The 14,082-nt window shown below is 41.1% G+C and overlaps 1 protein-coding gene across 3 annotated transcripts in view; it reads right to left on the bottom strand.

Moving 5' to 3' along the window:
• The window catches only part of CTNNA1 (catenin alpha 1), a 119,914-nt gene that overhangs the window by 40,286 nt on the left and 65,546 nt on the right, over positions 1-14,082 (bottom strand). For all 3 annotated transcript variants that reach the window (XM_074884170.1, XM_074884169.1, XM_074884171.1), the window contains 2 exons: positions 9,336-9,416; positions 8,351-8,503 (listed from right to left, as the gene is read on the bottom strand). In XM_074884170.1, the coding sequence (XP_074740271.1) occupies positions 8,351-8,503; positions 9,336-9,416 (234 nt within the window). The remainder of the gene's footprint in view (positions 1-8,350; positions 8,504-9,335; positions 9,417-14,082) is intronic.

Here is a 14,082-nt window from a genome sequence, read left to right on the forward strand (position 1 = left end):
GCAAAACTAAGTGGTAACTGAGGACTCTCAGAAGATATGTGACAATTATGTAATTTCTATCCCTCTTAAAAAAAGGCTTTTATTATTCACTTAAGCCCATATATTTATTAATTCACTCATACAGTACACTCAATATTCAAGACAAATGTGAGCATTTTAATGTCCAGTCCTAACAGGTACCACATGAGGGAGAAGTCTGCATTATAGCTATAATCCCATAAACTCACTAGTTTTGCAGAAGCATGGCTAATTACACAAAACAGTTTCAGTTCTTTAATGCGGGAAGGGATGGCAGGAGGACTTCGGTTCAGGTCCACAGGGACTCTGAAGCAAGTTACTGGGAGTCATGCTGTCAACTACTCTGTGATTTTATATGACTTAAGTAGTTGCAAGTGGCTGCAGCTCCACAGAAGCAAGAGCTTGTTGCGGGGAACAGAATCCCAATGTATTAACTTAAGATAGCAGAAGTCTTTAAATAAAACAAACCGCACACAGAAATACTCCAAACATAAAGCATTGAGGGGAACGATGGACTAAAAATTGAGATAACTGCTATTTCCAGACCTCTGCAACCTCATGCAGAAGATGAGAGCAATTTTAATTTCAAGTCTGGTTATAAACACATGGATGAGAAATTTCAGCTAGATTGAACAAAACTGGCAAGCAAAACGTTATTTTTGATTCAAAAGTTTTAGACAATGAGAAATGGGGGTTTCAGGGCTTTTATTTCAACAGGCTGGCAACTGACTGAAAAATGAAGAGGATCAGAGATAATATATTGTGTACTTTCTACTCCCTGTAATATTGAGGCGATTGCTTAATATTTTCATGGGTAACCACCTCTCCTTTGGGATTCAATCTCAAAACTAGCACCTTTCCAGTTGTATCCGTGTCTCTAAAAACCTAGTTAAGGAATATAGCTTTGCATTTGGCTCTCAACCTGAACAAGCTGTCTCCAACTACCTCTCCAGCTACCTGGTACCATTCTAGGTATAGCTGTCCTGCGAAAGCTCCGTTTAACGCTGGCAAGCTCCTTCTATACCCCGCGGAAATGTCCTTCTCCAACAGAGTGCAATCCCACACGTTGTCAAGGTTTCATAAGGAAGTGGAATTTTTAACACAGTTGGGCAAACCCAGTGTTTGTGCATGATGACAAACCAAACTGGGCTCCATTTACTGAGCAGCAAGTGCAAAAGGGAGAGCACTTCCCTCTCTTGCCAACAGGAAAGTTTTTCAATCAAAGAGGGGGAAGAGGTGTTTGAAGGGAAGTAATACATCTATAGCATAAAACATATCCACAGTAGTAAAGTGCTAGCAGTACAAGAATACCTTTATTTCCAGACTGGTAGATTATCCTTTCTATAAACCTGACAGAGAGCAGAGCTGGTAAAGGAATACCAGTGTGCTGTGTGGGCACCGTGCCCCTCGTAGATGCAGCTGTAGCAGCAGATGTAACTATTGGCACAGGAACGATTCCTTCCTCAGACAAACAAGCTAAAGTGATAAAATGTTGTTATAAGCACAAAACACATTAGTTACACAAGTCGATCTGAGCTACCATGACAGAAATCACACTGCTGGTATGTAACGCAGATCTGATCTTAAGCTAAAACTTTCAAAGTGAATCCTCATCTTGAATGCTTCTTAGCAACACAAATGTTTTTCTTTAAAATAAAAGTGTTTCTAGTAGTGATATTTGGACAGTACCTGAATAATTATCCTTATCCAAAGAAGCCTCTGTGTTTATCAAAGTGGAAATCATAATTCTTTCCTATCTCATTTGGCTTATCACTCAGAGCATGCTGCATTATGATCTTACTAAAGGCTTCCAACTTGGTGCTGTTTAAACCAGTTTTTGGTGATTCAGACAACTGTTCATGGCAAGTTTAATGGTAATTATAAGTACATTATGCTCTTGAAGAAGGCGACAAAATAGTAAGAAGAATGAGCTCTACACAGACTTCAGGCAACTCCTTGATGACACTACATGACTAATATTCCAATATTGCTAATGACTAAGGTGATGAAAATCCAGACATGCATTGAGGCTTTTAGTTATATATCGAGAATTAAAACATTTATGCCACAACTATAAAGCTGTAGCCAAAAAAATACTTTAAAATGCTGCTGGAATTAAGACTCATATCTGGAAAACAAAACAGGCCAGGACTCTACTGCTTTTTACCTCCCTCTGAAGACATCACGTCAACTGCAGCTATACTCAACAGTGCTGTTACTTCCTGACCTCTTCGACAGATTTCCCCTTCCCCAAATGCATCTATCTGTTTCCAAAGGCAAAAGGAACAGGGTATAAATACCGGGCTATTTCGAGTGGGGTAAAAGGACATTAGCATAGCTGTCCAAACCCTAACTTCATTCACCTCCAACTTCTACACCCTTCATACCTCCCTTGGCCCAAGTGTTTAAAGACCAAGCTCCACACTCTCAACAATCATCCAACATAGGGACCGCCCCTATGGGAAAGGTATGGCAGAAGTGCCTCTCCATCCATGTAGCAGCAGCTAATCAGGATTATTTTCAAATAGAAGAATGTCTCTGAACACCCCGATCTCTGTCCAGATATGTGCAGGTTCAAATTCATCTTCAACCAACTTCATCTCTCCCATCAGTTTCACTGTCAGATTACTGATTACCTTGCTTCTCTCATGTGTACTTACAAGGAAATCTGGATAGAAAGATTACCCTGAAGTCTCTTATTCCTCTTCCAACATGATTTTTAATCTCTACCAGCATTCTACAGACCCTTTCATACATAATTCGGTGTAGCTCTAGATTGGCCTCAAAAAAAAAAAAACCCTGACAAGAACAAAAGTTATCCTATTAAAAGGTCACTTGCCTTTACTTATGTATGACACATTAAATTTGTATATCCAGTTTTGTTGGAAAATGGAAGAACTTCTCTTCTGCTGAGGCTTTCCTACTTTACTGATTATGAATGTAAGGAAAGCATGTTCTATGGATAGCATTTAATTTATTTATGAATTAGTTGACTAATAAAATGAACTTACAAGGAAAGTGCATCTGCTCTTGAAGAGTGTCAGACTTTAGAAGGCACATTAGAGTTATACTGGTCATTTACTGAAGACATTTGTTTTAAATTGCTGCCAAGGTTATCTATAGACAAATTACAGAAAGCGTGCTTGTTCTTTGGAGGAGACATTTTGGTCTCCATCTTAAAATGGGAAATTAGTATTGGGTTGGACTAACACCGCCTCTCTTCTCCAGACCACAACACAAGGACATTTCCCCTGTAATACACAAATACCTCAAAAATAAAAGCAAGTAAAAGACAAACTTGAGTTTGCAGATTCCCCCCCTCCCCCCCGAATAATTAGCTTAATGGAAAGGAAAAATAGGTGCTCAGATGCAACAATAATGACTGATAATGACCCTAGCCTGGGAAATGCCGAGTTTTGAGAGATTAATATACCCAGAGTTCAGAAAAACATTCCAAGTCAATATTTGATTTGGGTATCAAGTGCTATGCTTGTCTGAACTTTTCACCCAAGATACATCATCTCTGTCCTTCAGTACTGATACATACCTTTGATGGTAAGCATGAAGAAAGAATATTTAAAGAATGAGCAAAGCCAGTCCACTTCCACCTTCAAAGACACTAGTTTTAAAAGCTTTGTATAAACTCTGGAAATCAGGTGGTTAATAGACACAAAGGATAATCTTGTGAGACCAGATTTTTTTCTAGATCTGCTAGATACTTCCATTCCACGCTTCATTTTTAATAATAAATCTGTAAGATGCACGAACACTAAGTGCACACCTTTATCACAAAGGTAACTAGCTATGCCCACTAAGTTATATCTCATGAACAGAGGACAGGCAACCCCAGTTTTTCAAAACCTTTGTTGTGTCTGAAGTCTAAAAGCTAGCTATTATTTTAAACCCAAGCTATGTTTCACCCACTTCAAATTTTTTAAAAGCCTTTCACATGTAAAAAACCTGCAGTGTTATACTCTCTTAAGAATATATGGGATGCAAGTATGGGCAAATCAGGATAACTTGCAATAAAAATGTTGCCAGTGTGCAAGGCTCTGAGCCTTTGGAGAGTGGTGTGTTTACACTGAGGTCTGAAGAATTACTCTAGGACATCAGGCTAGGCAGTTTGGGCAACAGAAGGGGAAAATGTCAGCGCGAGAGGCTACGGATAGCTCGTGGAGTCGCAAGTGCCCAAACGTGGTTCTTTCCAAGCAAATAAATTTGCAGTCTGCATCTGTTCATGGGTTTTCACTGAAGATGAGAAAATCATCTCTCCATGTGCAAGATACAACCCAGTGCATTAAGAAGAGGCACAGAGCAGTATTTTCAGATAAATTAAAGCAATTGGAAAAAAATTATGCTTATGAAACATCGTCGAGAGCTTTCTCCTCCCTGGTCTTACCAAAATTTCTCTGAAAAAGAGACATAAAAAATAAAATTTAAGTTGAGAAACACATTTGACATAGGGGTACTGGGTTCCAGAATAAGGTAAGATTATTTGCTGGTTTTAAGGAATTACAAACTCTCCCTTTCCAAAGTATTCTTCAGCAAGCAAACAGCTACTGGAAGATTTTAACCTGGACTCTGTCCTCTTCTACCTTTTAACTACCTAATTTCCTAAGGTCTGAAAAACCTTTCCATTAAAACTACACAGTATAAAACAGTGACAAATTGGCAACCTAATTTTTATTTTTCTAAAGCATTCAATAGTGTAGCAGAAGTTTCTTTTTAACATTTATGGCTTTTTCACTTCTCAGAGAATAGCCAGAAGTGTCACTGCAGTGACTACAGGGAGCCGTACAAAGGCAACTTGTGCACAAGCACACTTCAAAGACTGGGACGAACAAAAAGTCAGCGTGGTGCTAAGTGACATCATTAAAAATGAGCAGCAAGTTGCAGGACAGCCTAGTTTCTTTTAGGGAGAAACAGTGAATCTAAGGATGCCAATGGCAAGCTGTCTTTCCTCAAGAGCAAAGTTACAGTTTGGAGAGCCAAGGCTCCTTCACCCAGCATGGTAAAAACCATTGGAATGGAAGTACTTTACAATCTGTAAATCAGGAAGACTTTCATAGTTCACAAGTAAATTTTACTTTTTCTTACACTCGTTCCTGGAATGCTGTCTCTTCTGTTATTCTTGTGTGCTGCATTTAAATTGGCTTCTCAATTCCTGAATTAAACTCCTTTAACAAAATTCAGGCAGAGTGCTATCTAGTTAATGGACTGTTAGTACAGAGCAATTTTGAAAGCTATCTTTGAAACGTATTATTCAACTGAGACAAGTCTCATTTTACTATTTTACCGTTACTCAGTTTTCAAAAGGCAGGATAAGGGAGTTAGTATTTTACTACGTGAGAAACAAATTAGATGGAAGTCCTTTGGGACACAGCTTTGGTGTGGTTTCTGTAGGAGATACAGACTCAGCAGGCAAATCAGATTTTTGTGGTTATTGCACCTTTTGGTCAAATTTGGCTGCCCAGACTTTAGGAACCACAAAGCAGACAGTACTCGGATGCCAAGGGAATGCTTCAAAATAAAATTACCCAAATCATGCGCTTGCATCTCTTTACAGCTACTTGGAGGGCCTGTAAACACCTCTGCACTGCAGGAGCGAGAGCTCCCCAAGCTAACCCAGCGCAGAAGCAGCACTGCCACTCCTCCGTCTAGCCAACACCTGCAACAGTGTAGTGTCAAAAAAAGAAAAAAAAAAAAATCCCAGTCCCCTCTAGTGGCTGGTTCACCAGGAGAGCAGCACTGATTTCTCCAGGACACAGGACAAAGGGGCACTAAATCCAAGGTGTAAAACTTCTCAGTAATTCAGATAGGGATCTTCCAAGTTACCTAGTGCAGAGCAGGTCTCTTACCCATCACTTAACATTAAAGGAAAGGGCACGTTCTCTTCTGCATCTAAAACGCAGAAGCCTGTCAATCATGACATGATACACAACACAGCTCCATTCTGCACTGCAGCTGTTTTGTCACATTTGATGTCTTGAGTCACTCAGCAGCATTTCTGAGGGTAGTTACAATAAACTCCCTGGCACGCTTATCTTCCACTGAAAACAGGTGGAAGCAATCACTTCTCATCTCACCAAGTGGAACATCTTCTGTTCTGCTCTTACACAATCTTTTATTGTTTCTTCAGATACCTGACGTCTAGTTTTCTGCCCAAAAGCAGAATCATATGGGAACTTGCAAACATCCTTCTCCATTCTGGCACAGACACGCTGAGACATTAAGTGAATCTCACTCTGACCTGTCTTCCTTCACAGTAAATTTGACATCACGTACAACTCCACAGTGGTTCTCTAGCCCCTCAAGACAAGGGCTCTGCAGGAGTACTATTCCCCTTCTGTCAAAGCTAAGCGTATATATTAATCCATCTACATTCATGGAAGAGGTTTATAAGCCATCTCGATCACGCCACTCTATAGCTATAGTTACATTTTAGACAGCAAAAGCAATAAGCCAGCCTTCAAAAAGTTGTTGCAGCAGCATATCATTTTAGCAGAACCTTTTGATGCCAGTCAGAAATATTGTTTAATGCATACTTCCAGGGGAATAGTCTTTCTTGAAAGACAGACTGTTTGGCTGAATAGAGGTCCTGTGAAACTCATTTGCAGCTTGGCATTTTGCACACAAGGTAAGGTCAGTAGAAACCGCTCTTACATGCCAGTGAGAACTCATTGCTTTTCAGATGGCACACGTATTCTGAAGGAGCAGGGAGTAAGGGCCCACCTAGCAAGGGCAAGAGAAACTCACAGACAAAGCAGAGCAATTAGTCCTTTGTAATTATGCTGATAAATTCCGTGTACAGACACCACTGAAGAGGTGGCAGAACTACAGCAGAATAGGCACTGCTATTGTTATGCCAGTCAACTCCTCCTGTAAACAAGCCCTAAAAATAATTTTCTGAATACTTTAGGTTTGCAGCACGAAGAAGGCAAGCTTTAGACAAAACCCACTTCAAAGTGTTCCCACCACTGCATGTGGAGCGGCTGTATCCTGCTGCCACGCAGGGCACAGCAGCACTGCCTTCTGTCAAACAACATTAGCTCCTTAAAATTTAGAACAAAATAACTGAATCTGTATGAAGATGTCATTTGCACTGAAATGTGGCAGGCCAAAAGTGAAGAACAGATATCTTTGAAGAAATAAAATTTTCATTGCTTAGACAGCAAGTCTGAAGAGCTGGGCTAGCTTGATGCACCCCAGACTATGGGGCAGTTGCTCACTGGACTTAGAGCCCCATCAGCTTTAAAAGTGAGAAAAGTATAGTGAGCAAGAGTCAGAAACTACTTTTACTGATGTTCAATAAGTCTTATTCTTGAGTAATTTCAACCTGTTCAGTTGTGTGAAAGTATTCCCAAGAAGCCTAGGAGACACAAGGACTCTATTATCAAACACAGTGATGCTAAGAGAGCAAAAAGACGTTAACCAGCATCTGACTGTTCCCAGGTAGCTGCTGAGGTTAAGCACACGAGCCAGCTGATGCCTCAAAGCATACCGAAGTGCACAGAAGTTTTTGAAGTTTATTCCTAGTGGCATGTTTCTTCAACAATACCTACAGATGTTTGTTCCTTGTCATTTGGCATCAGCAGGCACAAAACTCTGATGTGAAAACAACGGCAAGAGGACGAGGTTACCGAGATGTATCCACGAATACAGGGTATGAACTTGTAAATGCACTCACTACCTGTTGGGAAACTATTATCCTTAATAGTAGACTAATGACCTTTAAATGCATTTTAGTTAAGACAGGTTGGTCGCATTTAAGCTGATCTTCCCACAGATTAGCTTTAGTAACACCAGTTTGAGAGCCTTTGGATTTTTATTAGAAAAGGTGGCAGGGATCAGTTCTGTTGTTATTGCAGGTTTTTTGTTTGTCCATTGTTTGTTCTCTACACACACGCAAGTAGGTTTCCATTCTAAAAGTCTTCACATAAAAGGCCTGTTTATATTTGGTAGTATTTTACTGAAAAGAAAAAAAAGCCTCCAGGCTTCAAGCAATGGGTCAAGTTGTAAGCAAGACAGTCACGCCACAGTCTCCCTTACTCCGTATCACCATCTCAGATCAGCAAATCAAATAAGGGTAACAGCATAATATACTTTCATTGTATATCTAAAACTACATGGGCTACGTAAGAGTAGCTGTTGCTTTTTGATAAGCTTACATTTTTAATTATTTAAATTGTATTTAAACTCATTAAAATAAAATTTAAAAAGCAAATTCATTGCAGAATTTGCTATTTGTTTCAACAGCATTGGAAAATGTGTTTTGCCTAGTCTTGCCTTAATTTAACTAGTGATAATTTAATTTTAATTTGTACTATCTTACCTCAATCAATTTGTTGGCATGTTCACGGAAAACCTGGGCATATTCTTTAACTTCTTTTTCATTCCCATTCTTGGCAGCTTCAATCAATACTAAAAGTGGAACATTTGTTTCCAGAAAAGAGTCTGATACATGGTCCATAACAGCTTTGCGTAGCTAAAATAAAAATAAAAGAATGAGTTATTTTTCAGTAGTGTTCCACTGCTGTTTTCCTTTGACTGTATTAATACGTAAAGCTTGAAGTACTCTTGTCGTTGATCCTTTTTCTTTTGTGTGACCACGGCTTTCCCTGCACTGAGTCTTGTCTATAGACTTTTTGCTTCCATTTCAGTTAAATCTCCTTAAAAAACTGGATTAGTTGTATAAGTGCAAGTCACCAGTTTGGCCACAAATATTGATTTAGCAGCTCATATTAGTTTTGTCTGAGTAAATTTGCTGCTTTCCCTCAGCTGATTAAACAACATGCTGATTTAGCTTTTTTGTTCTTCTACTAGAATAAAAACATTTTTCAACAAACTTGATTCTTATTCACATTTACTTGAAAAGGGGATATATTGCTTTAAAAACTAAATAGACAAAAGGTTGATATTGCATAAATACAGTCCTCAAAGAAAACTGGCTGAGATGAATACCATCAGAATTATAAAACATACCTGATTATGTTCAAAATCCATAAAATGGAAGAAGAGGTTTTTTGGTTTTGTTCTGTGTGGATTTTTGGTGGGTTGGTTTTTTTTAAATCTCTTTGCCATGAGGATGATTAAGAATCCAACATCTTTATTACACAGTTAACAGGGAATTACATTTCCACCCCATGCTTCCCTGTGAACCAGGCACTGGAAGCTTCTAGCTTTTAATTCACTAAACACAAGCAGGCAAGCCCACTGCCCACTGGAAACAAACCAACACATAATATATTTCCAAGAGGGCAAACATGCAGGAATGCACTCATTTATCTCAACAAGCATTAACTTTATATATTAATTACCTGTCTACGCAAGTCTCTAGTCTTTTTGGTCATTTTATCAATTGCGGAGTTCAGTGCATCACTTCTTTCTTTGCGTCCAGCCTGAAAAACAAGAAACAAAGAGGTAAATGGGTATTCAGGGTCTCAAAGTAAAACCAGTATTACTCATTTCAAGTACTCTGTCAGCTTCTTTTTCTTTTTTTTTCTTAAGTGATTATGCACACTAGAAGTAAAGTCTCCACCTCCCCGATAAAGCATTCTCTTCCTGGCTTGTTTGGGCAGTACAGGAACATCTGACATCTTAAAGACCTTTAAGACTCTTCAGCTTGCTTTCAGAAGAAAAGCATGGTTTCATAAAACTAGATATCTTTTTGCTCCTAATCAGCCAGAGACTATATTCAACCTGAGTTTTATTTCTCTTTTCTGTCGGCTCTGTCAACCACCCCACGGCTGGCACTGCACTGAGCCCTGCTTCAACCCTCAATCTTCTACAGCCTCAGCTGCTGACATTGCCCACAGCCAGTGGATTGCACACCAACATCTCACACGCTGCCTTCAACCTGCACATGAGCACCATGCAAGCTGTCCACGGGGCTGCACAGCTGACACAACAGTGCTCCCTTACACACCTTCATACCCAACCGCCACAGAAGACTGCTATTGAGTAGTCAGTCCAAAGGCAAAAATCAATCATCTTAAAGGTAAAATCCTTATAAAACATTTGGCAGGATGAAATCCAACATTTCAAGTAAGCATTCAGGCCCACCTGCTGAGAGCTGGATTTCGCCAAGGTTCAATACAACCAGTTTTGCATTAGCCCTGTTGTTAAAGAGGGAGGAAGGGGCTAAGCAGCAGTGGCGGCTTCTCTTTTTTTAAGCAGACACTGGGTCAAAAATATCCTAATTTGTATCAAATTAGGAGTGTTAGATAAAACAATGGTGATAGTCTGGTTTTGTCAAAAGTTATTTCTGTATAACATAGCTTATATTAAGAGTTTTGAAACACACTTTATGTAACCACAATCCAGTTTCTGAAGTTCTAAGCCACGATCAATATAATTATCCTGTTGAGAAGGAAAACCATTTAGCAGCACTAAAGTGAGGGTATGCCAGTTATCAATTATCCAGGTGACAGACTGGTTTGAAATACCTGGATGAACAGCCTTGAATCTAAAACATGGAGTCCACTTTACAGCAGAAATAAAAATTAAACAAATTGGGGGGGGGGGGGCGGGGATTAGGATGTTGTAATGTCATTATAATTTATTGAATTATTGAAGATTTGTCACCTCCCTGATCAAGTAATTTGATTCTCATCATGAAAGGTAACTGAGAAGTGATCAAAATTAAAACCAGAAGCTCATTCCGACTACGCCACAGCCTTTGGCAGACCCAGTGTTGGCCCGTTCTTCACATTCAAAAGTCAAAGCTGAAGTCTCTAAATAAAGTGAAGGTTAATGCTACTTATTTATTGAACAGTTTGCTGTTCCTATGCTTGGTGGATATGAAAACCAAAACGCAGTTAGGCTAGAAAGTCCCTGCTCAGCTTGCACTGAACACAGCCACCTTGTCCCAGGCCGCAGCTCGGGGCACGCTGGTGACAGGGGGTGCTGCCTGCAGCCCGAGGCAGGCAGGGGGTGATTCACCCGAAAATCTGAAACCTGCTACCTGGCACTACACGAACTAACAGCCTGCTCCGAGATGTAAACCTACAATCGCAGCTGCTTGCTCTGATGCTTTCACACCAGCATACCTATTGCAACGTGACTGTTTTACTGAACCCATGGCACCCCCACTGTACACAAGGCGTTTTTTTCCAGGAATATCTTTGGATCTAAGATACATACTCATCTATTATGTAGCAAGCCAAACATTCAGCTATTCCAAGAAGTGCCATTTTACTTCTCCCTGGGTGCCCCTACATTACCATTTTAACACGAAGCAGGAGCGTGCTTTTGAAGCGAGTCCACCCATCGCTTCCACTTTGCTGTCCCTGGCTTCACAGCCCAGAACAGCCTTGGTGCATAAGGACCAGATGCTTTTCAGATGAGAGGAGAACCAAGAGATGGCTTCCACTAATGGACATTCAGTTCTTAAGACCAGACCACAGCCAGTCCTATGTAAAATGCTCTTTTCAGGCTTTTCAGCACGCAATGCACACATTAGAGCTTGAGCAGCACCAATTTCATCCTGTTGATCCGTTCCTGTTAAGCTACACCACATATTAGCACAGAAAGAGCTGCATAATCTAAACCCATTAGACTTTAGCAAGGCAGATCCAGTTTATTTCCACCTTGTTGGCATTCAGAAATTTTAGTACAGAAGCTCATTAAAAATATTAACAGAATTTCCTTCTGAAGGATGCAACATAAAACGCCCTGCTATTTTAGCTGCTGTAATTTAACAATTTAGCACATATAGCTACTAACCCAGCTCCTTCGTTGGGGATGGTGCAGTGGGGCAGAACAGGACAAATGCTATGGACCCCCACACCTCTGTGGCTACAGAGACCTGTTGTTATTAACATCTTAAATCACAACAGGCAACCAAGGTCCTGGCCCAGAGACAAGGATGTCAAATTCTGCTCATCTGAAGTTTCTTGACCTTTTTTGCATAAAATGAAACATAAAACACTACCTGTGGGGACAATTATGCCCCATTAGGTCCAGGTGGAGGCAGCTAGTGGGACAGTGGTGGCTGGAGCACATGAAGCTGCAGGAACCCTCCAGGGCACATACAAACATTGAAGATCATCCTTGACCACAACAATCACTTTGCCCAGGCTTCCACATGCCCCATGAATTTTACCTATTGGTTCCACTCTACAGCTCAACAAGTTCTGTCTGAGCTAGTCTCTCTCTCAAGTAATAAACTGTGTTTTAAAGGCTCCAAGTGATAGTTAACCACCTCTGGGTGATTTGTTCCAGTAACCAGTTACCCTTACTATTAAAAAATTACCCTTGTTTCTAAAGTTTCACTGAGAAGCCAACTAATGACCCAGCAGCACAACAGATCCTAGCTATCAGCTTCTCTTGTCCAGAGGATTAGGAGGACTCACAATAGCAAAGCCTGAATATTCAGATTACTAATAGGATTTTCAGATATTCAGCACAAAACTCTGCTGAGGGAATCACAAGCTCTGCAGTCAGTAAGCAGCTAATAGATTCGGTAGATTTAATAGGGTCATGTTGGCCATGTCATTTTGCAGTATGATACCACAGCTCTGTCCAGTATCACGGATAATAAATTTAGCCACAGTGCAAATTTACTTTAAATTAAATCACATTTTTATCAAAGAGGCTAGAATTGGTGTTAAAAATTGCTCGTTTCCCCCATCCCCCCGTAACCTCTTGCTCTTCCACCATCGCTGCTACTCTGCTTGGAAAGCAATACAAGTAGTCACTGTCGCATCCTTGCTGTTCCAGCTCACACAGCTATCCGCACTAGGGTTTGTTTTAATGGCTTAAAGCAAAGAAAGGGGATTTGTATACAGGGAGGCAAGTGGAATCACTGTTACAACCATCTCTGTTACAAAGCATTCCCTTTGTAGGCTTACCATCTGAAGTAAAACAAAACAAAACAATCCAAACTGAACTGAGTTTTCCCTACAGATACTGATGTTAAAATCTAATCCCAATTAAAAAGGTAACAGAGCATGGTGGTGGTGGTGCATGAATGCTGTCTTAAAGCCACCAGGATCAGCAACACACGTATTACAATGAGTTACTCAAAAAGCCATGTTTTTATAGCAAACTATCAAAAACTTCTGTTGTTAATCTCAATGGTTCATCATCAATTTAAATTAAGCCGAGACCACAGAGCTATTGAGAGAAACAGTGCCTCCTGTCTGGCACCAGCCCTCATAGTGCACCCACCCCTGCAGAGCCCAGCACCCCTCCTCCCCAGATCAGCACCCAGATGTGAGCCAGATGTGCCACCGCTGTGTGACCAAGAGCCACCACTGCCCTGCCTGCTGCCCAGCACACAGTCACCTAACAAAGAGTTTGCAGAGAGGTTTCTGCTTCAGGTAATCTGTGAATTGTCTTCTGAGCTGTGTGCACAACAGGCAGCATTGTGGTTAATGATGGTGATTTAATAAGTGAAAAATGAGTGTTTGGCAGACCTTCCTCTGGGCAGGCAGTGGCAAAGGCAGTTGTACGTCAGCACGCCACTACTGAGAGGTCCTTCGTGGAGAGGCAGGAGATTTAGTGCTCAGATTGAGTTTGTCACATGCTTCATTTCTGCCTTGACACCCAGCCTAATTACATCTCTACAAAGGATAACCGTCCATACCCCTCTATTACCACAATACAAGGGCTGCAAACAAATTCCCGATATCATAGTGCTGATTCAAGACCAGGAAGGGTAAGCAGCGAAGTGTGACACACAGGAATTTCATATCTGAGGTCTGATGGTTGAGGAAGCAGGACCACACGCTGGTCTGCAGCAGGAAGGAGTCTCCCATGGCAAGCCCGTAGCTGGCCAAAGCACGGGGGCTGCACGGCACCGTCTAGGGTTCAGCAAGAACCCAAACCAGAATAAAGATGCCTGCACTGCCGTGCTGCTCCCACCCCAACATCCCTCCCCACAGCCAGGCTGCAGCCGCAGTGGCCCCATGCTCCCCTCAGCGCCCAGGGAGAGGGGAAGGCTGGCTCCTGCACTCATCCTAGTACAAGGAGGAATATAAATGTGCAACCAGTGCCAGGTGCAGAGAGCTGCCGGACAGAGGTGACAGTCACCATGCTACGCTGCAGCACACATGTCCTTCG

Source organism: Strix uralensis, chromosome 14 (assembly GCF_047716275.1).
Source record: "Strix uralensis isolate ZFMK-TIS-50842 chromosome 14, bStrUra1, whole genome shotgun sequence".
Lineage (NCBI taxonomy): Eukaryota > Metazoa > Chordata > Aves > Strigiformes > Strigidae > Strix > Strix uralensis.